This window comes from Corylus avellana, chromosome ca9, assembly GCF_901000735.1.
Source record: "Corylus avellana chromosome ca9, CavTom2PMs-1.0".
Taxonomy (NCBI): Eukaryota; Viridiplantae; Streptophyta; class Magnoliopsida; order Fagales; family Betulaceae; genus Corylus; species Corylus avellana.
This window is the reverse complement of record NC_081549.1, coordinates 11,787,232-11,814,023: the sequence shown is the minus strand read 5'-3', so window position 1 is coordinate 11,814,023 and position 26,792 is coordinate 11,787,232. Positions and strand designations below refer to the sequence as shown.

The following is a 26,792-nucleotide window of genomic DNA, read 5'->3' as shown; positions in this document are numbered from 1 at the left end:
GAGTTTGGCTTAAACTTGAGGGCTTCTTTTTTGAAACCCTCAAGTTTCATATGGTCAAAAAAACAAACCACCCGATACACCTCAAGCGGCAACCCACCGACGCAGACCCCGCCGGCGACAGAACCCACCGACGACAGTACCCACCGGTTAAATCACTCATTCCGTTGTCACTTTTCCGGCTAGGTTTCCGTCAAATCACAATATTTTGAATCGGAAAAATCTGGTTTCGACGAAGGTATTTTCCGAAATTTCTTTGTGGGTTTTGTTGATTGACTGAAATGGAAGCCTTTAATAGTTGTTTTTTGAATTTGTTTGTTGTGTTGGAAGCTTTTGGTCGAAACCCCATCCCCAAGCTTTTTTTGTCCAACATCTATCGAATATTGCACTGTCGAATAGCTTTTTTTTTAGCCAATATTATTGTTGATTGGCAGTGGGTGTGGTCCACCTTGGTTGTGGTCCTGGAATAAGACAGTTGTTTTTTCGTGTGCACTGGCAAGTTGGTCTATTATTGTTTTGTCGTGTTAGGCATAAGGCATTCTATCAATTTTTTTTTTCTGTGGGGCTTAATTTCCTTCTATTTAATGTACAACTCAATTTGCTCAATATACTGTTACAAAAAAAAAAAAAAAAAAAAAAAAAAAAAAAAAAAAAAAAAAAAACTTGCTCAATATACTACTCACTGTGCTCATTCTAGAAGGGTATGGATGTTCTGAATTTGGAGAAGTCAAATTTGGTGTTTAATTTATCTGTTATTTTAATTTGAGTGTGGCTTTCCCTGTATAATACCGGTGTATAATAAACACAAAAATGAGATCCCCATTTGGTGTTAGTCAAATGTATCCATCTCAACACAAAATGATATCCCCATAATCCAAAATAATAAATCTATCCCAAATGAACTACTTGGGTTGATGCTTGTGTAATGTCTGTACGAAGATCCATAGAATGTTTTGGCTAGAAACATACTCTCTTTTGGAAATGTAATTTTTGTGTAATAGTTCCATTGGACATATTTATGAGTGTATTGTATGCATTTGTTGATCTTCCACATATAACAATGGGCAAAAAGTGCACTTTGCACCTATAACATGCATGTGCAAAAGTGTATGTTTATTATTACTATTATGTTTTGTCTTTTTTTCCCAAATGAATGGTTGTCAACTATGTCAACCTAACATCCAAAATCAGCTTAACTTGGGCATCTTGAGTCCAAAACATGCACGTATAATTCTTAGTCTGATATATATATATATATATATATATAATCATTTCATATCATGCAATAGATAGATAGTATTGTTTTTTGTGTTTCCTTGTATGGACAAATAATTTTTTCTTACACTCTTTTATATGTTTATAGATATGGCTGTCAATATAATCATGCACCACGGTGGGACAATGACCCATACCCCATTTAAATACGTTGGTGGCGACGTCCATGAAGTGAAAGCCTATGATGTTGACTATTTCAGTATGTGGGAAGTCAAAGTGTTGGTTCGTGACTTAGGATATATAAGCGACGTTAGATGTTGGTATAACATCGGTGATAGTCCACATAATAAAGTGATATCTTTACATAGTGATGCAGACATTGTAAATTTTGTAAATATTATGGCTGATTACAGATCACAAGATGTTCATTTATATGTTGAACATATGGTGGACAATGCTATAATGGTAGAGGAGCATTTATTTCTTGAAGTTGTTGAAGGACAACATGAAGAAGGTAATGGCGGAGTGGGTGAGATACCTAGTGCTGCCCGGCATGATGGAGATGGAGAAGGTGGTGGTGAGGTGGATGAGATACCTAGGGCTGCTCGTCATGATGGAGATGCAGAAGGTGGTAGCGGGGTGGGTGAGATACCTAGGGCTGCCCGTCATGATGGAGATGGAGAAGGTCGTGACGGGGTGGATGAAATACCTAGGGCTGAAGGTAGTATACTTATTTCTTATTTGTTTATCTTTTTTTCAAATAATATACCATGAGAGCACTTAGCCTTCCCTCCTCGAATGACTATCAACAAATTTGATTGTTTCTTTTAGGGATGGAGGACATACCTAATGCTGTACGTGAAGATGGAGATGTATAAGGACAAGCTGGAGAAGGTGAAAATTCTCAATCAAGACATTTCAAAAGCCCACGAGTTAAAACTAAGGTTGCTCGTTCTGTTGCGCCATCCCAAAGCAAGCAGGCAACCGACCACCAGTCGAGGAGGTACATACAAATTGAAATTGAGTTGGAATCTTATTAGTTTTTTTTTTTTTTTTTTTTTTAATTTTAGAAATGATATTCACCAGCAACTAACTTTATGTTGTCACAATTATTATATTGTGTTGTAATATAATCAATCATTTGTGAATTGTTGTCGTTGTTGATCCTTTTGCTTTTGGTTTTTTATTTTAATTTTTGTATATATTTTTTTCAGTACGCAGAAGAAGAAGAAGAACACGGGTTGCCAAACCGGTTTTGCAAGACGAGGAAGACAATCTTAATGTTGGTGCGGACACCGTGCCCAAAACTGATACAAAAAAAAAAATGGACGTGGTGGTAGGCCACGGAAGAAGAAAGTGGAAGAGGATATTGATGAAGTCATCAAGGAGCTGTTGACTGACTCCAAAGCAACTAATGGCGAGGATGAGGACCTTTTCTATGATGATGCTGAGGTCAATAAAGAGAAGGATTGGACGTCCAAATGGTGAGAAAAAGTTGACATTAACATAGGTGATAAAGGAGCCGATTTTGGGGATGAGGAATCTGATGATGAAAGTGATGGTCTTGCAAGTTTACAATACAGTGATGCTGGCGAGGTTGGAAAAAAAAGGAAGCGGTATAGACAGTTTAATCTGAAATATGACTTGAAGATTCCAGTGACGTTTGAGCTTGGGGATCAATTTGCAGATTCACATTCCTTCAAGATGGCACTGAAGACGCATGTTGTGCAGAAAGAGTTTGATTACAACTACAAGCACAATGACATGAGTAGGGTGAGTGCAGTCTGTAAATTAAAGCATTACTCATGGAGGATTCATGCCTCTACTAATGCTACCAGGACTTGTTTTCAAATTAAGACGTACTACCCGGTTCATATATATGGTAATCAGTACAAAAACTCCAGATGCGATGTTGAGTATCTTGTTCGTACTTATAAGAGGGACTTCAAGGATGATTTGGACACCATATGCATTGAAACAGAGGGTGAAGAGAGACCTTAACGTCGATGTTCCTATTGATCGTTGCTATAGAGCGAAGAGGGAGGCATTGCATCAGCTTTTTGGTAGGCACTCTAAGCAATATCGCCTCACACGGAGATACGCACTGGCCATACTCAGCACCAACCCTGGTAGTAGTGCTTTTGTACATAGAGATGGAACATTCTTTCAGAGGATGCATATTTGTCTTGATGCATGCAAGAAGGGGTTCAGACATGGTTGTCGGCCCATAATTTGTTTAGATGCTTGTCATCTGAAGGGGGAATATGGGGGGCAATTGTTGTGTGCCATAGGCAAGGATGGCAACGACGACATGTTCCCCATTGCAATTGCTGTGGCCGAGGCAGAGACAAGAGATTCATGGCAGTGGTTTATTGCCATTTTATTGGAGGACTTATACGGGCCAGAAGGCGGACTTGGTTGGACTATAATGTCTGACAGACAGAAGGTGTTTGAGTTTACTAATCCGGTACTAATCTTTTTTGCTTTTGAGTCTCCTTGTCTTTTGTCTTTCTGTAGCTCCTTGTCGACCTCTTAGGGGCCCCAGTACGAGCTCTTTTTGGTTTCCCTTCCTGGCTCTGTTTTGGGCTCCGTGTAGACCTCTGGGGTGTTAGCTCTCCTTTGGGTCTCCATGTCGGGATGTTTAGCTCCTAGCTCTTTTCTCTCTTCGTAACTCCTGTATGGTTATCTGTCGTGCGCATGCGTATTGTAATTAATTAAAACAACACTACTATTTACGTTCTTATTGTGTTATTTTATTTCTTTATGTTATTACATATAATTTAACATAAATTTATGTGTGTAGGGGCTTGGAACTGCAGTTGAGGTTGTGTTGCCACATGCTGAGCATTGCTTTTGTGTTCGGCACCTACATGCGAACCTCAAAGCGAAAGGCTACACATGAAAAGCTATGAAGGATGAGTTGTGGGGGACTGCACGTACAGCCAATGTTTATGCGTTTGACCATCACATGCAGAATATATTGTCAATGGAGAAAGGTGCACACGATTACCTTAGTGATGTACCTAAGGCATCATGGTCCAGACATGCTTTCAACTGCCAAACCAAAAGTGATATGTTATTAAACAACTTGGCTGAGAGCTTTAACGCGTGGATTAGGGAAGCTAGGATTAAGCCTATACTAACTATGCTTGAAGAAATTCGTCTGCAAATAATGGCACGCTTCCAGCAAAAAAGAAATGGAATCTGGTCGACGCACTACACAGTATGCCCAAAGATCCAGAAAAAATTGAAGAGGTCAAAAAGTAATGCAAAGACTTGTATTAGTCGGTGGCAGAATGAGTTGGAGTTTGAGATTGAGCACATATACGAGCCACGGCGTTTAGTCCGGTTAGATTATCGCACATGCACATGTGGAAGATGGCAGGTGAGTAGGATCCCTTGCTCACATGCTTGTGCTGCAATTTACATGCATAAACAAAAACCAGAGGATTATTTGGATGATTATTACAAGATGGACAAGTACATTGAAGGATATCCAGCTCGAGTTTATGGCATGGAAGGTCCACAGACATGGCCAGCTGATGATCCATGCGATGAAATCCTGCCACCTATTGTTAGAAGGGCTCCTGGTCGACCAAAGATTAGTAGGGAAAAAGCTGTAGATGAGCCGACTAACCCCTAGAAGCTAACCCGTAGTGGATATATTGTTAAATGTGGAAATTGTGGGGGTTTAGGGCATAATTATAAAGGTTGTCATTTACCTTTGAACCCGGACCAGAAGAGGTGGAAACCGAAGAAATATAAGCCGAAAAAATATGCTGCTCAAGCACAGGTAAAACAAAGACATTTTACAACATAAGGTTCATATTCCAAAATTTGTTAACTTAATTAATATATAAGTAATATAATAATTATTGTTGGTATTTGTCTTAATGTTTGGTTAAATTATTGTAGGGATCACAAGCTCAACCCCACCCAGAAGCAGAAGCCCACGGGGCATCACAGCCAAGTATACGTACATGTAGGGCTACTCAGTCACAGGTAAAATCTAAGTTTTTTTGTGCTTAAGAAAACTCATATTTCACGATGATTCCCTTTATTTTATTTTTTTAACGCATTTTTTGGATCCCAACTTGAACCACAGGCAGAAGCAGAAGCCCACGGGTCATCACAGCCAAGTGTACGCACACGTAGGGCTACTCAGTCACAGGTAAAATCCAAGTTTTTTTGTGATTAAGAATACTCTTATTTCACGATGATTCCCTTTTTTTTTTAACGCATTTTTTGGATCCCAACATGAACCACAGGCAGAGACAGAAGCCCACAGGTCATCACAGCCAAGTGTACGTACACGTAGGGCTACTCAGCCACAGGTAAAATTCAAGTTTTTTTGTGCTTAAAAAAACTCATATACTTGTGCTTAAGAAAGTAATATTCACAATGATTTCCAGTTTAAAAAAATATATATATATTTGTCTTAATTTTTATTCCTAAACCCATATTCTTTGGATTCTAACATGAACCACAGGCGGAAGCAGCAGCGGAATTATCACATCATGGTAATACACGTAGGGCTACACGTGTACTAAGAAGCCGAGAAAGTGGTGCCACGCACTGATCACATTTATCACTTACCAAATCTCTTCCTTTTGCCTTTTTCCCGCATACCCATTTCATAATCAAGTTATATGTCGGTTTTTTTTGTTTTTTGTTTGTAATATAAAAAACAATTGGGGGATTCATTTTGGGATTTTATGTGCTTGTTAGCTTCAATGTTGTTCATGAAGCATTAAACGTGCATTGTTAGTTATTGAATTACATTTTGGAATTTGGTCATGGCAATTACCAATTCCGGATCATATTAGTGGACGGAAAAAATTAATTATGCCTGCAAATTTTATTGTAGGGTTCAATATTTCAGAATTAAGAGCAACATACAAATAATCATAAATTGCCGCATACGAATAAAACTAATGCATGGAAATAGTTGTTCCATAAAAGTAATCAGCCAACCTTCAATGCATGAAAATAGTTGTTACATAGAAGCCATAACCATATATTGTTATGGACAACATAGCTCAGTAAACAATATCCTTGACAACAACAAAATAGATAGTCTATTCCACTCATAATAATCTAATTGCCTCCTTCCCATGCCTCAATGCCCCATCAACCTTAAACAAATCAACAGTACACAAATCACCAACAAAAAAACCAACATATATGTTTGGATCTTTAGTTTGCCCCTAAGTAATGACACTTCACCTTTCAGGGAATGAACTTGTTTATACAGCCCAGGTAGGGCCTCCCTTCCGCGAGCACAGGTTTCTTCGTCATACTATTGGAAAAAACGACATTCGCTAACTTTCTGTAATTACACAAAAAAATCTGATAATTACGAACAAGCACGAAGTAATAACTATTTCTTAAAACCAAATTATCCAAATTCAAATACCTTTTTACGGTCATACATAGCACACCCATAGAATCGCCTCCCAGGATTTTTTTAAAGTAGTGGATGTTATAATTGGGCTTGTAAGTCTGCACCTACACTGTACAGGTTTCATATCCTCTTTGACCGATGATATTATAGATGCCGACGACATTGACTGTTCATTCTACAGTGAAACCCACAATTATTAGAAGTAATCACAGTTCCCTAATGGGTTTCACTAAATAAAATTCACAAACCTTTTTCATTTTCCCATCGTAGAATTCGTTTTTATTGTCTCCTTTCCCGAAATCTTTCTTCCTCCTGTTCATCTTATAATATGAACCTAACAATATATAACTGACATATGAGAGAATAATCAAGCTAATAAAAGAAAAATAAAATCAAGCTTGCCAAAAAATTGTTCTCACTTTAATTTGTAATCTAAACAATACTAGGAAAAAAAATGTACCCTAAACCCTAAACAAAAGATAATCACATTGTTTAAAATGTGATTTTCCTACAGAAATAGTACTGCTCAATTTATAATCTAAACAATACTAAGTTGTTAGTGTAGTAGCTAGAGATGGTATATGAGCATAGGCGGCTCCGTACAAACATGCAAATATGCAGTGTAATCAAACATGCAATAAGAAGAAATTAGCCGTAACATCCAACCACGTATATAATACTGCTCAATTGTAGAATGATGAAACTTCCCTAAAAAAACTTACAAAGTCATCAAAACCCAACCAACCACAATCTATCATATTTCAACAATAATACCACTTTTTCTCCATTGAAAAATACTTTTCTTTCAAATATTAATACTAATATGATTAACATTTCTTTTAGTAATTGAACTTTCTTCTCATCAACTAAAAATGTGGCAAAAATATTGGAGGACCTAAAAACAAAGACATGCATAGAAAAGTATGGCATGAACTATTAGGTAAAAAAAAAAAAAAAAAAAAAAATACTAGTCAATTGTAGAATGATAAAACTGGCGTAAACTATGCACAAAGAATTCCTATTTTCATGTCCTCAGCAATCCACCATTTGAGTAGAGAAGCAAAAAAATAAAATAAATAGTTATACAGATGAAAAAATCGCCCTTGACCAACTTGCCAGTGCACACGAAAAAACAACTGTCTCATTCCAGGACCACAACCAAGGTGGACCACACTCATTGCCAATCAACAATAATGTTAGCTCAAAAGTGCAATATTCGACAGATGTTGGACAAAAAAAAGCTTGGGGATGGGGTTTCGACTAAAAGCTTCCAACACAACAAAAAAATTCAAAAAACAACTATTAAAGGCTTCCATTTCAGTCAATCGACAAAACCCACAAAGAAATTTCAGAAAATATCTTCGTCGAAACCAGATTTTTCCGATTCAAAATATTGTGATTTGACGGAAACCTAGCCGAAAAAGTGACGCCGGAATGAGTGATTTAACCGGTGGGTACTGTCGCCGGTGGCCTCTGTCACCGGTGGGTTCTGTCACCGGCAGGGTCTGCGTCGGTGGCGTCTGCGTTGGTGGGTTGCCGCTTGAGGTGTATCGAGTGGTTTGTTTTTTTGACCATATGAAACTTGAGGGCTTCTAAAAAAGAAGCCCTCAAGTTTAAGCCAAATTCACCGTTTTGGATGGTCCAAAACGGGAGTTTTATATCCTACGTGTCCAATGTGAACACGTATGATACAAAAATTCGATTGAGGTAGACTTAAGTGAAACGATTCGTTTAACTCAAATAATGACAGTTAACAAAAATTGACGGTAGGGAGTTTCAATTAGTTTCGAGTGACCCAGGGACTAAATTTCCGAAAAAAAAATACCCAGAGAGTTTTTAATAAAAACGCGCTGACCTAATGATTTTATATATGATTTCCCTTTTAAAAAATACAAATTTTAAAATATAATTTTTTAAATCGCAATTATTAAAAGGGCAATATCAGAAATGGACCTATTTCCCGAATGGACCCTAAAGCCCAGTAGCTGCCTCTGGAACTGAAATGACCAAAGGCGCTCGGAAGATGTCGTGGCAATCCCGTATTGGGTAGAAGAGGAATCTAAAGGACTTCCCTTGGAGAGACGATGCAAAACAAGGAAGGGTTAAAGGGGTTGTTGATGAGTGATGAAAATACTAGTCGACTCGCTGTGTTGAACTCTCACTTGTCTCCAATGGCTTCAGAGAAAGAGGCTGCTCTTGCTGCCGTTCCCACTGATTCTCCTACCATGTAAGCTTTCTTCCTCTACGTATCCATATTTTCTTTCTTAATTTTAATCATTTTCTTTTTAAATTTGGAGTAATTGTTTTTTAATTGTCAATCTACGATCGATCAACTGTGTAATGTTTTGACATTATGGCATGCATATGGGGGTTTCGATTTGCTTTTTAAGAATAGTGCTTATGAAATGCACTTTCTATGCGAAAATGTTTTCCTGATGATTTTCAGAGATGGGGTATTTCCCATTTATCGCATAATATTTTGGATCTTCAAGCCTTTTCTCATCTCTATGAATGCGAATAGTGAATTATATTTTCCATTGGATCTAAGTTTCCTTTTTGTAAGTTACAAATTACTTTTATTAGCAATTTATTGTTTGTTACCTTTAGATTCTAAACGAGGGTTATAATGAAGGGACTTAGGGAATTGAATTAATCTATTAGGCACAGCTCCAGTCCAGTTATATGCTAGAGATTGAAGAATGAGTGTTACGAGAAGGAACTGGAGTGTATAACAAAAGCATTATTATGCAAGGGCTCTGAGAATAGTGGGTATTAGTTTCAATTGTAAGCTTTCCAAATATCAATATTACATATTTGTGTTATTTTCGGGGTTTACTTATTCAATAGATAAATAAATAATCAAATAAATAAAGAAGCATTTATATTTGGTTTGAACATTGAATCGCTTATTAAAAATTATGCAGAATTGTTCTGGTGCTGTTGTTGTATTTGGATCTTTAATCTCAAATTTTGTTAACATATTAATCTGATATTAATCGTTTTGTTTTGTTTAATTTGCAGATTTGACAAAATCATTAATAAGGAAATTCCATCTAAGATTGTTTATGAGGATGATAAGGTACTACGTTGCTTTTGGCCTACTACTTCCAATGTTTTATTTTTTGGCAGTTTTCATAGTTGATAGACTAGCTCTGGTAGATGCTGCATGATCATTTGTGGTAAAATTGTCTGTTATCTCATGGGAATTGTATTTGTGACTTATGGTTAGGTTTCTCATTCTAACTCAGAGATGATAAATAGAGAAGGCTGCTGTTTAGCAGAATGAAAGAGTTTTTAAGACTCTGTTTGAATCTCTAAGCTAGTGTTTTGTAGTTGATTCAATTTGTATTCTATATAATGAGGTAATCATACATTTACATGAGCAGTTGACATTAAGCGGCAAAGAAGCTTTTGGGCACTGGGGAGCCCTCATTAGTTGAATACTGCTTGTATAAGTTTCAAGCGACCTAGGGGTGATTGTCTAGAAAATATACCTTATGAAGTTTTTAATAGTATAACAAAAGGATAGGATTTAGAGACGAAGTAAAAGGGAAAACTCTTAGGGTTTGGGTGGCTGTTCTTGGACCATGAACAGTAGTCCAAGAATAATATTTGGACTTTTTCAGGAGCTATGTGAATGGATGAGTGGTTTGGGGTTCTTTAGGATTGCATTCTAGGGAAATAATGAATGGCCGGCCACCCAATTTTGGCCAAGGGGGTTGGCTAGAGCCACCTGTTTGCTTTTTTTTTTTTCTTTTTTTTTTTTTAATTATTTTTAGTTTTTTATATATATATTTTTAATTTTTAATGAGTCTTTTAATTTTTAATCTGAGACATCGCCACATGTCAGTTTTTTTATTAGGTTGATGTGGACTTCCGTCAATTTTATGGACAGATTTTAGATGGAAGTACCATTTTTGTTTTTAGCCATAAGCGAGGTACCATCTACGATACAAATTGAAACTTAGGTATGAAAAAAATAAAGTTAAACCACAAGGGGTAATGAGCGTTTAACCCTAAAAATAAAGTACACAAGTAGTGAAGGTAGTCAGGATTGGCCCGACAAAAAGCTAAAGTGTTATTCGTAACAACTGGTGTGATATGTTAACCACACCAGAGTGCCTAGGCCTCGCAGAAAATCTTGAGAAAAAACCCCATTAAGAACTGCAAAAGGCATTCTACTTAAGGCTTCCATAACAATAACAAACAAAAAAGGTGACAAAGGATATCCCTATCTCAAATCACGGGAGCTACTTTAGACATCAGATGGATATCTTAACCACACCAGAGTGCCTAGACCCTGCAGAAAGCCCGAGAGAAAACCATCATTAACAGTTGCAGAAAGCATTCTACCTAAGGCCTCGATCACTATAACAAATTGAAAATGACAAAGGATCTTCTTGTCTCAAATCATGGGAGCCATTGAAGAAACCGAATGGATAGTCATTCCCCAAAATGTAAAAATGCATTGCTGAAATGCAATGTGCTATCCAAGAGCGCAATTTCTCCTCGAAACTGCACCTCCTCAACAAATAAAGTAAGAATTCTCAACTGACATGATCATAGGTCAGCTTCCAATTTGCTAAGCACCCTTCGCTCACCATATTATTCAAACATTCATTTGCTATGAGAACATAATTAAGGATTTGCTACCTTTAACTTGGGGCTTCAAAATAATCTTTTTCACTACTCTTCTCAATAGGCAAGGACTTTGGCAATAATCTTATAAACTCCACTCACAAGGCTAATAGGTCGGAAGTCCTTAAGATCAATAGCCCCAGATTTCTTCGGAATGAGAGCAATGAAGGTAGTGTTAAGGCTTTTTTCAAACTTACTACTAGCATGAAAATCATGGAGCACCCCCATAATATTTGCCTTGATCACATCTAAGCATTTTTGGAAAAATCCATAGAAAAACCATCAAGCCCTGGTGCCTTATCACTGTTCATACCTTTCAACACCTCAAGAACCTCACCCTTTCCATCTAAGGAGTCAAAAGCAAGGCTAGCCAGTTTAAGTCGCCAGTTGACCTGTCCTGAAAACAAACTACCATAGAATTACACAATGTGTTCCCTGATAGCAAATTGATAGCAATGTGTTCCCTATCTATGGAGTTGTTTCTCCTATTTGAGTTGGCCACCCAATGGAAAACTTTTGAGCATTTATCACTCTCTTGTAGCCAAAGAGCTCTTGACTTTTATATATATATATACACACACACACACACACACACACACACGAGCAAGCTAACAATTCAAGCCGAATGAGTCAAGTCAAACTTATACAAGCCAAGCTCACAAACTTTATTCGAGCCAAGCCGAGTTTATATATATATAAGTTTTTTTTTGATAAGTAATAATGCATTAAAGAGCGCAAAGGGGCGCAACCCAAGTACACAGGGAGTATACAAGAGAGCGACTAAGTGGGGGAGAAAGAAGAAGAGAACATAAAAAGAAAATCAGGAAAATTGATCTCTAAAGGAGCAAGCCAGCCTGTAGTCCATGTGAATAAGGTGTACAAAAAGAAATGTATAAGGTCCTCAAGGTTCCTCGACAAATCCTCGAAGCTTCTCACATTCCTTTCCTTCCAAATACACCATAAAAGACAAAGGGGAGCCATCTTCCATACCACGGCACTACTGGTTCTACCTCCGGCCCACCAACTAGCGAACATCTCCTTGACGTTTCTAGGCATAACACAACTCATGTTAAAGCGAGAGAAGATAACATCCCACAACTTGCGCGCGACCCCACAATGAAGGAAGAGATGATCCACGGACTCCCCATCCGCCTCACACATACTACAACGATTAATCACAACAATACCTCTTTTCCGAACATTATCCAGCGTGAGAGATTTCCCAGGGGCAGCCGACCAAGCGAAAAACGCCACTCTCGAAGGAGCCTTAGTACGCCAAATGCTTCTCCACGGGAAGTAGTTAGGCTCCTTAAAGGCAAGCCTCCTATAGAAGGAGTGAACCTCAAACTTCCCTTTACTTGAAGGGATCCACCACATCTGGTCCTCCCCTTCTCCCCAAATCGAAGACGAATACAAGAGCGAGAAAAAGAGGCTAAAGCCATCTCCTCCCAGTCATGTATACTACGGGTAAAGGTAACGTTCCAGTGAACCATCCCATTTACACACTTCCGGATATCCGCAATGGAAGCATCCTTGTTGCAGGCAATATTAAAGAGACCCGGAAAGCATCTTTGAGAGACATCTTGCCACACCAACAATCCTCCCAAAACTTGACCTTCCCCCCCAAACCAGGAACTAATCTGAAGTGGCACCGAAACGACCTCCAAACCCCACAAATGTGTTTCCATAACCCCACCCCATGCGTTCCACGTGGAACATTTGAATGCCGGCCACCCCAAACCACCCCATACTTGGCCACCAAGATACTTCTCCACCAAGCTTCTTCCTCATTTGCAAATCGCCATAACCATTTCCCCAAGAGAGCTTGATTGAAAAGCCGCAAGCTCCGAATCCCTAGGCCTCCCGCAGCAATCGGGGAACAAACCTCGTGCCAACTGACCAAATGGAACTTAGGCTCATCCTTGAAACCTCCCCATAAAAAATTCCGTTGAATCTTCTCAATGCGGTTCGCCACGGAAATAGGAATGGGGAAGAGAGACAAAAGATAGGTGGGGAGATTGGATAAAGTGCTCTTGATGAGGGTGAGCCTCGCCCCCTTGGACAAATATGAACGCTTCCAAGAGGCCAACCTTCTAGCAATTTTCTCCAACATGTCATCCCAAATAGCCAACTGCTTGAAGGAAGCCCCTAAAGGAAGACCCAGATACTTCAAGGGTAAGGAGCTAGTACCACAACCCAAAACTCCAGCCAACTCCTCCATCTCAACCGAATCTCCGACTAGGACCAAAACAGACTTGGCCCGATTAACTTTTAGCCCTGAAACCGCCTCGAAGCCAATAATGAGAGCTTTAATAAATCTAACATGCTCAGAAGCTGCCCCACAAAACACCAGCGTATCATCAGCAAAAAGAAGATGGGAAACCGAAACCCGCTCATGCACCCTGGCACCCACATGGAACCCATTGATGGAACCCCTACTAATAGAGGCATTAATCATCCTGCTAAAGGCCTCTATGACCATAATGAAGGTCACCTTGCCTAACCTCACGCAAGCTCACAAAAAAGCCGGAAGGCAAACCATTGATCAACACCGAGAACCGCACCAACGAGATACAATGTTCAATCCAAGAGCACCATTTCTCACCGAAGCCGCATCTTTTTAATAAATAGAGCAAAAACTTCCAATTCATGTAGTCATAAGCCTTCTCCATATCCAACTTACACAAGAGACCGGGATCCCTAAATCTGAGATGGCTATCCAGGCATTCATTGGCAATGAGCACCGAATCCAAAATATGTCTACCTTTGACAAAGGCGTTTTGCGGGTTGGAAATGACCCGGTTCATGACTCCCCTCATTCTGTTGGCTAAAACCTTCGCAATGATCTTATAAATCCCCCCCACAAGGCTAATTGGACGGAAGTCCTTTAGATCGGAGGCCCCATGCGACTTTGGAATAAGAGCAATGAACGTAGCATTGAGACTTTTTTCGAATTTACCTCGATCATAGAACTCTACAAAAACAGCCATGACGTCCTTCTTGATCACCTCCCAACAATCCTGAAAGAAAGCCATTGAAAAACCATCCGGGCCTGAGCCTTATCCCTATCCATTTTTTTGACCACCTCCCACACCTCCTTTTCCTCAAAAGGAACTTTCAGACTAGAAGACTCTTCCTCCTCCAACATATCGAAAGGAAGATTATCCAACCTCGGTCTCCAACTGCGAGTCTTTGTGAAGAGTGTTTCATAAAAGCGAGTAATGTGATTTCTAATAGTCTCTTGGTCAGAGGTAGTAGTGCCATGAATGTTCAGAGTCTCAATATAATTCTGCCTGCGGTTGGCATTAGCAATCCGATGGAAAAATTTAGTACACTAGTCGCCCTCTTTCAACCAACAGATTCTAGACTTTTGCCTCCAACTGATTTCTTCTTGAAGGAGGGAAATTTCTAACTCCCTAGCAAGCACCCTTTTCTTCTCGATCTCTTCCGAGGATAAACCTCTCTCTTCCTCCACCCTGTCCAGAGCTTTAAGATCTTCCATGCGAGCCTTAATACAAACCCCCACATTGCCAAAATCTTGAGCATTCCATCTCCTAATATCCCACTTTAGAGCTTGCATCTTTTTGGAAAGAATGAAACTCGGAGTGCCCTGAAAAAGATACGAGTCCCACCAGCTGCGCACTTTGTCCACAAAACCCTCCACTTTGAGCCTCATATTCTCAAATTTGAAAGGTCTTTTACCTCCCCCATGAGAGATACAATCCAAAATAATAGGAGCATGGTCGGAACAAACCCGAAGCATCCTCTTCTGACGCAAGTCTGGATGGCGGGCCTCCCACTTCGGGGAGACAAGAAACCGGTCAAGCCTAGACCAAGAATTATTGTTTGACCAAGTAGAAATCCCCTCCACTAAGGGAAGGTCCATGAGACCCTGTTCCGATATGAACTCACCGAAATCCCTCATTGCCGACCGTCAATGAGCTCCCCTCGACCTTTCACTAGAGTAAAGGGTGACATTGAAATCCTCACCGATACACCACGGCACGTCCCAACAGCTCATGACCCTTGCCAGCTCCTCCCAAAGGAAACGCCTAGCATTTACTCTGTTAGGACCATACACCCCCGCAAACGCCCACTCAAAACCATCCTCAACATTCTTGAAAGAGCAAGCTGCCACATAATTTCCAACACTACATCTACCTTCTCAACAACCCTCTTGTCCCACATGAGCAAAATACCCCCCGAAGCCCCAATGGAAGGAACAAAGCACCACTCCACATACGGACATCCCCATAAGTTCCTCACTAAGTTATACGAAATAAAGTCCATCTTCGTCTCTTGGAAACAAACCACATCTGCCTTCCAACTTCTAAGCAAATTCCTAACCCTCAACCTTTTATCCCTCTCATTCAAACCTCTCAAATTCTATGACAGAATTTTAAGCTTCATGATTTAACTCGACTGACCCTCCCCTTATTTCTATTCCTTGACGAATGCCCCAAGAAATTAACAGAGGACTGTAAGTTTATTAGCTCCCTCTTACCTTTTATGATTGCAGGAGAGCACACTTCCCTCTCCACTTCTTTGCCTTTGTTGTCAGCCATAAGCACCCCAATGGTCTCTTCAAGCTTTCCTTCCTCTCCATCACAAGATAGGCCAACTTCCTTACATGCCTTAATAATAAAATTCCTCTCCTGCACCTCCAACTGCACCTCCTGTACAGAATCTGGGACAAAAGATTCCTGGGAACTAGAACCCTCCACTGCTATAGAAACCCTACCCAAGTTATCCGTCTGTGATATGCAAGGCCCCGGCTCCTTACCCAGAATACCTAACACAGAAATACCTAGAGAACGTCCCCTCCTGGCCTCCTCACCGTCACTGGCAGCCGACCCAGAGGATTCTGAGGACACCCCCTTACCAGGCTTCTTACCCAGGATCCCTGGACCAGATTCGCACGAGACCCCCATCAGAGAACTTTTGTCGGTAAGAGTGGAAAGAAGCCCCTGCATCTTAATCGGAGAGCCCGACACTTGAGCTCTGAACTCCATCATCGCTGTATCCTAGAAACTGGAGCCCGCCGTCAACTTATCTCCCGAAGCGCCATACCTAGCCGGAATTTTCCTTGCCGCCCCCTCACTGGGCAAATTTTCCTTCGTTGGGACCTCTGCCGGAGGTGTGGAGGCTATCTCCAGGGCCGAAATGACATGGGCCTCCCTGTCGCCGAAACACAACCCACTGACGACTCCCACCGGAGTCTTTTCATTTCCCGTCGAGCATACTAGCTCACCAACCAGAGAACCCAACATCGGAGCATCTCCCAGACCACCATCCCTTGCCGGATTCTTCCTTGTCGCCCCCTCACTGAGCCTAACTACCTCTGTCGGCACCTCTGCCGGAGACGTAGAGTCAACCTGCATAACAGAATCGGCATGGGTCTCCCTGTTGCAGGCCGGTGACCTCTCCTCGGGACTCACTGCGGTACCGGCGAAGCCCACCGGAGCATTGGGACCTCCCAGCGAACTGTCCGGCACCTCTGCAAGCTTCGGACCTCGGACCGATGCCTCCCCTTTCTCCACAGGCCGGGCAGCTTTCCTCCTAAAATACGTCTTGACCGGCTGAAGACTCTTACCATGCTTGGGCCTTCCCCTAGTAACCTTTTTGGGCTGGGCTAGTCCTCTCTTATAAAATCCCCCTCCAGCTAGCCCATAATCGCACTATCCACCAGGCCTAGAGAGAACACTCGGGCCCTCCACAAAACTAATAGCCCTTTCAATTCTGTCAAGCCCCACGTCCACCTCGCCTCTTAGTCTTCTCAACGACTCCTTTGCATTAATTAGATCATCTTTTACCCGAAACCAAGCCTGCACGTCGTGGCTACCTACCCCTCCCATCCCTTCACGTGATCAGCGCCACGTTCCGAAGCAGTCAGCGTCATCGTGGTGATCAACCTGCTCGCCGGAGCTCTGCCGTGAACACCCAGTGGCTCCCCTGCCTTTGGGTTGCTCGTTCCCTCCCCACCGAAAGCATGGTTCTTCTTCGAACCCTCCATGCCACCGCTATCCGACCTCACCGGAATAAAGGACTCGTGCAAAACCTCCTCCTATATAGTAGAAAGCTAAGCTTGCTTCTCCTTCTCTGCAGAAACCTCCTTCAACCACCTTGGCACCCTGGCTATTGGCTCAGCGAAATCATTGAAACAGTCCTCTGTCGACTTCACCGATGACCCCAAAACTTCCACATTGCTCCTTCTTCTCCCCCCTACATCATACTTATAAACTTCCCTGACCTCCCTAGACTCACACAGGGAAGACTTCGCCAGACGTACCTCCGAAATGAGACGTGTCCATCCTTGACCATAACGTCCTTCTGGTATAATGATCGAGCCACTCCTATGCCTGCCATCATACTCTTCTACTGTCAGGAACCGACCATGTCTGTTAGCACATTTTTGTGCAATTATCCGTGGGTACCCTGCTCTGGATTGGTCCAAAAAACCTCAGAAGAATCCACTGTCACCAGGTCCTCTATAATGCGTGCCAACCACACCAGCTCATCCTTCTGCAGAAAGATGGTTTTTTGTTTCCTATTGCCTCTTTCAAAAAATCTCACCCCTGAAGCCCCACTCTTAATCAGTAACTCAAAAGTTTTAGACTCTACTATCCACTTCCTCGAAACAGCCATTACACTTCCCAAACCAAACAATCTAGACACCCAAACAGTAAGCACGCGCCACCCACGCGCCTGTTCTCAGGCGGAGATGGAAGAGAGAGAAGAGAGAGTCCAAAAACAACTCGACATATATATAAAAGTTTTATAAATATAAGTATATGTATTAGTTATTAAGTGTTGCTTGAATATGGATGGGCACACGCTCACAACTGGAATTTCTATTTGTTTTTCATTTAATTTTTAATAATGTTGTTAGCTTTTGGGTTTTGGCCGCGCCTGGATTTACTCTTTAGGCCGCCCTTTTTACTTTTTTGTTTCACAATGGAATTTTACACCGTTTTTAGATTTGCTTTGTCTGCAACATTTATTGACAACTTGGAATTTTGATAGTCTTGAGAAGTGAAATTGTTAGACTTATAGAGTAATAGAAATATTTATTTTTCAAATTGATAGTCTCGATAAGCATATGAAATTGTTAGAGTTATAGAGTCACAGTTGGTAGCTTCGTGTGTTGACAGAGTCACAACCTTCTCTTCAATCAACTTCGATTCGGATTGTTCAAAACGGAGTCTTCTCTTCAAGAGGAATCTAAAATTGTTCAAGCTAGAGTCTTTTTCTTCAATCAACTTTTAATTTACATCTTCATAGTTGAATGAAAATGTAAATTGATAAACTGCATGAGGATAAACTGCTTAGCCCGTCAGGGGTGAAAGCTCCTGGATTACCTGGTAACTGGTTATGGCGGGTGGGATCCGTTACCCGTAGGAGTTTGATTAACGGTGAGGATTGTTGTACAGTATGTGTTTGCGACGTGCAATTAATCTGAGTAAAGTTCTCCTACGTTATCAAAAAAAAAAAAATTTACATCTTCATAGTTAATAGCTCCAGTGTTGCATGGAGTGCTGTAGAAGCACTAAGAAGCATGCTTTTTCTTCTCAAATTTTGACTCTCAAATTTGTAGGTAACTCTCTCATAGTCGTTACTATTTTGTTCACTCTAAAACCCTGTTTGGTTGCTAAGAAAATGCACAAAAATCTAGAGAGGTAAAGAGAATGCCCTTCCAGCCTACCCATTACCTAGCCAACTTCTCACCAACTCACCAATGCATCATTTTTCCAAACAAAAAAAAAACACGAGTTTCCTTTCCTTTCAACAAGCACGCCTGAGGGTTGGGATCCTCGCCACTTCAATCAAGCTCGAGCGGCTCATGCTCAATTTGAGGCTCGGCTTGTTCACTTAGCCAAGTTTGAGTAAAGCTCGAACTTGGCTAGGCTGTTAACAAGCCAAATTTGAATATACCTTCAAAACTCGGCTCGAGTTCGAGTTCTCAAGTTATTTGAGCCGAGTTTGGTGGCCCTAAGCTTGATTCGAATACAACCCTAACTACAATCAAGGAGAATGAGGAAGTGGTCTGAGCACAATCTATGCAATGCTTTTTAGAAATAAATCGGGAAATGCAACTTCGCATTCAGGAGAAACAAGAAACTTATTAATTCTTGACTAAGAAGGGGAGTCTCGCTTATTAGACCACGTAAAATTCCCTGTGGGACTAGAATGAACTTCACCCGATCTTTCACTAGGAAAGCGGTGATGTTGAAGTCTCCCTCAATGCACAATGATAGATTTCACCAACTAAGCAAGCCAGCCAACTCCTCCCATAAGTATCTTCTATCGCAGTCAAAATTAGGCCCATAAACCCTTGCAAGAGCACAAGAGAAACTGTCTTCAACATCTAAAGGAGCAGGCAACAATAAAATCCTCCACACACTCTTTGATCTTCTCCACAACCCTCTTATCCCACAAAAGCAATAGTCCATCAGAAGCCCCTCTAGAAGTTGAGTAGCACCAATCCACATGTTGACACCCTCACAAGCTTCGCACAACACTGCTGAAAATGTGCTCCAATTTAGACTCATACAAACAAATAATATCCGCCTTCTTGTCACCCTCGTTCAACCCTCTCACATTCCAAGATAACAACTTGGGCTTCATTAGAAACCACTAGCAACCCTTCTCTTGGCTCTACAACGACTAACACTGCCATTGTTTGCGTCATAGTTTATGAAACAAAACAACATTCTTAATATTCTATTACCTTTTCTTTCCCAAATTGGAGCAAGAGGCTGACACTTGCTCAGAGTGGCTTGCTTCAATGGCCACAAACAAGGCCAGAAACTCCTCTTCAAAACCCTCGCACGAAAGCCCTACAAAATGACGGATTTCCTTCAATGTTTGCAGAACCCAAGCTGAAGGCAAAGTCCCTACTTTTTTCTTATCAGAACTTGCTTAATAGAATCTCAATGGAGTGTGCTCTTCCGCAGTTACAAGAGCATGCTCCTACCCACACCTCCCACAACACCCCCAACCAACTCGGTAAAACCAATACCTTTATTCTTCTCTACACTTGCACTCCCCCCCTCCCCCACCCAAAGAAGGAGAAGAGAAGATAAAAGACTCCAGCATTGGGGCCCACTTATCCCCCTTAGTGACAAAAACCCACTCTGGGTTTGCCGGCGTAGTGCTCAGCTTAAAGGAAAGCACGTCCTTAGAAGGACTGGCCCTCAAATCCACTTTACTCAAAACAAACAGGATTGGTCACAAAGCCTTCATGGTGGCCTACTTGCCTAACCGGATGGGGCATACCTCCAGGCCTATAGTCATTGCCACCAGACTTCACTATAAAAAACCCTCAAATCCACCAGCTTAGCCACATCACTGGCAAAATCTGAGGCAGGAGGAGGGAGGGAAATGTTTTCGACTGGAAGCACCGAAGGTTCCACCTTGACTAGAAGGATATCGGCTATACGCATCAACGTCAGCCCCCGGAGGAGTCTGCACAACATGCTTGACATCCAACTTGGAGATGATGACTAACAGCGAGTCCACCAAAGGGCCACAACGCTGGGTGAAGCACCTACCCAGCACCAGGTTCTCAAAACCTATTACTCCTGGGTCCTTACCCAAAGTAGAGGCCTCCCCAGCCTGTTTGTTCAGAGCCCACTTAAAACTGACCTTGAGATGGACCGCGTGCTTCAAATACACTTGATTTTTAATTGGATTTGGCATCTTATGGGTGGTTGACTTCCAAAAATAACAACTTGTGATTTATATAGATCCTCATACTTTGTTGTTTATGATAAAAAGTCCTGCTCTGAAACTGACTCATCATATTTAAATATTATAAGGAACTGCATTATATAGCCTACCTCCAGAATACCTTTTTTGTTAATTACTGTAGCATCTGTACATTATAATGAGTCTTATTCTGTTGCATGTTCAAGTGAAAACAAGGCTAAAGTGCAGTAGTGGCCTCTGGAACAAATTAAGAATAGGAGTTATTTCTGAAAGAAATTTTTTAGCAAGGTTTTGCATCTCAATTACCTTTGTCGTTCCTCCTCTTCTTATGTATATCCTATCTCCAGAATATCTTTATTTATTCAGCAATCATCTATACATTATCATGTCTCATTCTGTTGCATGTTCAAGTGACACTGGATTGATCATGTTCAGCATAACTAGGACAATTTAAGAATAGCAATTATTTCTGAAAGAAAATTTTTAGCAAAATTCTGCATCGCATTCCTCGTTTTCTTTTCTTTTCTACCTTGCCTTGAAACGATCTTAGGTTAGGTTAAGGATTTACTTTCTTCTCCTCACATTTCCTTCGTGATTTGAAGGCATGTCTGAGAGAAATTAGAATGCTTTTGCTTGACCTAGAGGGTGAGGGAAACAAAAGCAATTACCATATCACTTTCTTCTTGTAATTTGAAGATTCTTTTTCTGAATGGCTATCTTACTATATATGGTTGGTGGTCCTATGGTGGTTGTGGTTGAAGTATTGGTTAATGAAATATGTTTACTGCCTAAATTTTTAACTGCTCTTGGCTGATTCTTATCATATTAATTTTTTTTATTTTTTTATTTTATTTTTTATCTGAGCTATTGGTCAACTTTGTTTTTGTTTTTTTGTTTTCTCATTACTTCTGAATCAATTCTTTTCCACTATTAGAAAACTATTTTCCTCTTTATGATAATGTTATTGGTGTAGCAGTACTGCAATAGCTGTTAATTTTCCGATACTGTTTTATTTTTGGCAGGTCCTTGCTTTTAGGGACATAGCTCCCCAAGCTCCCACGCATATACTAATCATTCCAAAATTTAAGGATGGATTGACAGGACTATCTAAGGTATATTTTTTTGTGGCTTGCTTCATGGACATCATTTGTCGGATATGCTTTGCGCTTAGCATGGATGAAATGACAGGATGGATAGTACAATTTCCAAAAACTGACACCCTTTTTTTTGGATCTGGATCCCTTGAAATTCCAAGGAGATTTCAGATTCTGGAATTAGGGGATCCTAGCCGTCCATTTTAATCCAAAGGCCAAGATTCCGCCACGTGTCCCATTAACTTAAAAAACCTTTAAAATAATAAAATAATATTTAAAATTTAAAAAGTAATTATAAAATAAAATAATAAAATAATAAAATTTAAAAACAAAAAATAATAAAATACTTTGGGGTGGCTCCACACTATATTAGCTTCGCCACCCCCAACCGGTTGGGTGGCCGGTTACCCCATGGCCTGGGGTCACCAAGAGCCAAACCCAAATTAAAAAAAAAAAATTGCTTGTAGGCCTCAGGGTGGCCGATCCACCCCTAAGGGCCATAGGGGTGGCGTCTGCCACCCCCAACTACCATTTGGGGGTGGTTGAAGCCACTCCCATGGCCCTTGGGGGTGGCTTCAATGTCAAAAATGGGGTGGCCGGCCACCCCAAAGTATTTTATTATTTTTTGTTTTTAAATTTTATTATTTTATTATTTTCTTTTTATAATTACTTTTTAAATTTTAAATATTATTTTAAAGTTTTTTTAAGTTAATGGGACATGTGGCGGGATCCTGGCCTTTGGATTAAAATGGACAGCCAGGATTCCCTAATTCCAGAATCTGGAATCCCCCTTAGGATTTCAGGGGATCCAGATCCCTTTTTTTCTTTCATTCCCTTGTGACCTTACATGTCTTGGGGAAATTTACTTCAATCAGCTAGTGCTTTTGTTATATTCACTCTTCCTTTAAACAGCTCGAAGCATGACTTGAATAAAAAAATGGCTTGAGATATTGATATTATTTTACTGTTTAAAATTTGCTCCTAGTTATTGGTACTGGACCTTTTTTATGGGATAACCTTTTGGTATTTGTAACTCCACGTAGTGGTTCATTTCTTTTAAATCCGAAAATGGTTACTGGAGGGCACTGATTAGTAAGGGACCTGTTTGATCATCCATAGTTTGTAGCAAGAATTTTGTATGCCTGTGCCTGACACTCGTCTGGAGACCTAAAATATTTCACTCTCATCACCTGAAAAATAAATACAGTTATATGTGTGATCACTGTGATATGGTTAATCATATTTAATTGAAGCCAGTTATATGCTATTATATCTTCATTGTACAATGACATATAAATTGACGTCTGTGTCAATTTTAGTTTTGCTTTTCATGTGGGCACAAATTGAATTTGGTGATGGATTGGTAAATCTGTTAGCTTTGATACAAGAGCATTTTTAGCAGAAAATGGGTTGCATAAGTTGCGTAAATGTTATCCTGTAGCTTATTCTTGCTAGGTTTGAGATATCCACTTCAACCTTTTTCTGCCTGGTTTCTAAGTTGAAATTTTTGTAGCATGGAAGCTAGGGATATGGTATGAATATAAAGAGATATGGGGTCCCACTTTTACCCAATTCAGTTTTGGTTGAGTATTTGGTATATCCTTGCCCATTAAGGCGACTGTTTGTGATTACCATATGGTTTGTAATCAGTCTATATTAATCTTTAATCTCTGGATAAGGCAATGAGTAATGCTATTTCATTACTCATCAATTTTTCTCTTGCTTGTTTTGACATCATTGTAAAGTTAATGATATGGGCTTTCTTTCCCAGGCCGAGGAGAGGCACTGTGAGATTCTTGGCCACCTTCTTTACACTGCCAAGCTCATTGCCAAGCAGGAAGGCCTGGATGATGGCTTCAGGATTGTGATAAATGATGGGCCAAATGGATGTTTGTGCTCGCTCTTTCACCCTTGTCATTGCTTGAAATAAATCAATTCATTTCTTAGATTTCAGATGATTATTTTCTCAAAGTAGAGATATTATTATTTTTGCAGGTCAATCGGTTTATCACATTCACGTCCACCTTCTTGGGGGGCGACAAATGAACTGGCCCCCTGGCTAAGATGTGGCGGATAAGTTGTCTGCACCCTCATTGCTACCTATAAAATTAGTAAAAGGAGTCAACAAATAAGGAATGCTGCTTTGTAGTTAACAATTAACTTTTGCCGTGTGTTTTGTGCGTACTTGAAATAAATTTGTTGAGAACAGTAGCACTCAACAATGCAAAACAATATAATAAAAAAAATCGAAACTTTTTCTCTCAATTTTTAATTTCCTTTTCCTCCTATCTCTCCTTTGTTCTCTCATCTATGAAACACACTCTCTGTACTCTCCCTCTCTACACAAAGGAGAATAGTATTTGTTGTGAGAAGAATGATGAAGGAGAAAGAGATGGTTGAGCCATAGAAGATGATTCGTGGAGCGATCGTCTCTATTTTGGTTTGAAGTGGTACTAGTCTGCTCTTCAGTTGCAATCCGGTGAGCTCAATTGAGCTTTTTCTTCCACTTGTGGGGTTGTTTGGTAACTTTTGTTAAGTAAGGTAATAAAATTTTGGGTATTTAGAAAGCAAAAAATGAAATTCAGAAGAAATCAGATCCAGAGGCTACAAGCACAGGCTAAGTTATGGAATGAACTAAATAGAAAAGAAGAAAAGAAAAACAAGCCTATGAGCTTTCAAAAAGTAATCACCAAAATTTTCATAGAGTTTATAATTAAACATACAATAATCGATTAAATTTTCAGAAGAAATGGAAGCGAGAAGAGGCAGATGGCATCCTACTCTGATTCATTTAACTGCGTACCTAAAATGATATTGTAACCGGACATGAATCTCCTTTGACGGCTATAATGCTGAAACAATGACGATCAGTATGATGTTGGCTTCGAAGTTGGTGAATTGGGCTTGTTAATAAAGGATGCATTGTTTTTGCTTCTGATGATATCTCGTCGTTAGAATTATCATATCATCCATTTGATTGTTGTGGTTTTGTCATTTTCTATTGCAAGTGAACACATGTAAGTAATTTTTTTAAAAATATATATATATATTAATGAGTGGTGTTACGGGTAATTAGTTAATAAATTAAGAATTATCACACCGATTTGCGAATAATTTTATAGTAAAAATAGGCATTTTCGTATTTATTATATAAGGCATGTCTTCCTCAAAAAATATATATATATATATATATGTAAGGCATGTCGGTGACAGCTCACCAAATAAAGTGCAAGTAGAGCTGCACATAATGCAGAAGAAAAGAAGAGAATATACAAAATCTGATACACAAATTATTTATTTATTTAGGTAACAAATAAAGAAAGCAAACACAGGAGACACAGAGAGAGAGAGAGAGAGAGACAGAGAGATGGATATGGCGGCATATCCAGCACGCCATATATAAAAAAAGGAAGCATAATTGGATAGTACTCCCCAGCCCCACGACTCCATGTTGCAAAAGGAAGAGACAATGGAGGTGAGTTGAGAGCTCCGAAGCGATGGCTTATTGGGTATGGGTCATGGGTGGCCTACTGCCCACATGCCTCAACATGGACTTCATGGATGGAGGCGTATGTTCCTGATCAGCAGCAGACGCGCATTTCTTTGGGTTCGGCCCCACACTCACCGCCTTCTCGCATCGACAGCTCAACAGCAACCCATTCCCCGATCTCCATCTGCTCTTTTCCGGCCACCGCATTTGCATAATTGGGTCGTCGTCGGCGACACCCTCGGCTGTTGTCACGCTCCAATCAATGCTACCCTCGCTTGGCTCGTACATATGATTACTAGTAGCAGTAGACGCCGACGCCGACGCCGGTGTCATCGGCGACACTACTGATCTTGTTGTCGGATGAGCTGAGAAGCTTTCTATCTCAAACAAGTCGGAGCTCGCGTTGCTTGCCACTTCTTCATCATCACCATCATCCATCATTCTTGCTGAATTAGTAATGGACGGCCGGAACACTTGCAGAGAATGACGAGGTGGATCTGACGGCGACGATGATGATGGAGGATTTAGTATGGGAAAGGAGAAGGCAGCAGTAGTAGTAGTAGTAGTAGGAAAAAGACTTTTATTGCTTGCTTTCTCCGAAACTATTCTACTGATTTTCTCCACTGAAATGGGGTTTTGCGGTGGTGGTGGTGGTGGTGGTGGTGGTGGTGCGGTTTTCTTGGGTTCTGCTACTTGAACGGACTTTCTGCCTGAGCACGGGCATTTTCTTCGGAAAACGGCCCATTTTCTACTGCTCCCTTTCTTTTTCTTCTCATCATGTTGATGAGTGTGAACGGAAAGTGGGATTGCGCCGGGAGGATTGGACAAGAGACCACTCCGGCTGTTCCAACTGGCTTCCGATGAAGCCGTCGGAGTTGCTCTGTAGTTTGTAACAGTATTATTACTGTTGTTATTACACCCATCCATCCAAGAGAATCTGGTGGGAACAGCAGAGAGATCGAACCGGTCGGAATTACGTTTGAGATTGACGAGATTGACATTAAAGGCAGGGGAAACTCTACCAATATTATTGCAGCTTACTTTACTTGATTCATTGAAGTACTTGTGGGCGTCAAAAATGCTTATCTCGTCCACTGTGTTGCAACCGCCGTCTTCTTGTTCGCCTTCTTCCGGTCTGAGATTGGAGGAGAAAGATAAGCTGCCTTTCAAGGTTTTCCTAACTCCTGCACTCTCCATCTTCCCCAATTTTGTGAAAAATTCTTAGAAACCTCAGAAACAAACTTTT

The 26,792-nt window shown here is 40.5% G+C and overlaps 2 protein-coding genes across 2 annotated transcripts; one reads left to right on the top strand and one right to left on the bottom strand.

The window, feature by feature from the left end:
* Positions 1-8,630: 8,630 nt before the first annotated feature.
* LOC132192118 (14 kDa zinc-binding protein) lies at positions 8,631-24,321 on the top strand. Its single transcript, XM_059607336.1, has 5 exons — positions 8,631-8,843; positions 9,638-9,695; positions 21,985-22,074; positions 23,828-23,945; positions 24,052-24,321. The coding sequence occupies exons 1-5, from the start codon at positions 8,701-8,703 to the stop codon at positions 24,117-24,119; spliced, it is 477 nt and encodes a 158-aa protein (XP_059463319.1). The 5' UTR covers positions 8,631-8,700; the 3' UTR covers positions 24,120-24,321.
* Positions 24,322-25,463: 1,142 nt separating this feature from the next.
* On the bottom strand, positions 25,464-26,792 carry LOC132162306 (protein PHYTOCHROME KINASE SUBSTRATE 4). Its single transcript, XM_059572555.1, has one exon. The coding sequence runs from the start codon at positions 26,741-26,743 to the stop codon at positions 25,559-25,561; it is 1,185 nt and encodes a 394-aa protein (XP_059428538.1). The 5' UTR covers positions 26,744-26,792; the 3' UTR covers positions 25,464-25,558.

Bases quoted from the DNA above. Each gene is read 5' to 3' on its own strand.
- LOC132192118 (XM_059607336.1), top strand. From the start codon at position 8,701: ATGCAAAACAAGGAAGGGTTAAAGGGGTTGTTGATGAGTGATGAAAAT. The intron at 8,844-9,637 runs GTAAGCTTTCTT...TTTAATTTGCAG, and splicing joins CCCACTGATTCTCCTACCAT to ATTTGACAAAATCATTAATA. The intron at 23,946-24,051 runs GTTTGTGCTCGC...TTATTTTTGCAG, and splicing joins AAATGATGGGCCAAATGGAT to GTCAATCGGTTTATCACATT.
- LOC132162306 (XM_059572555.1), bottom strand. From the start codon at position 26,743: ATGGAGAGTGCAGGAGTTAGGAAAACCTTGAAAGGCAGCTTATCTTTC.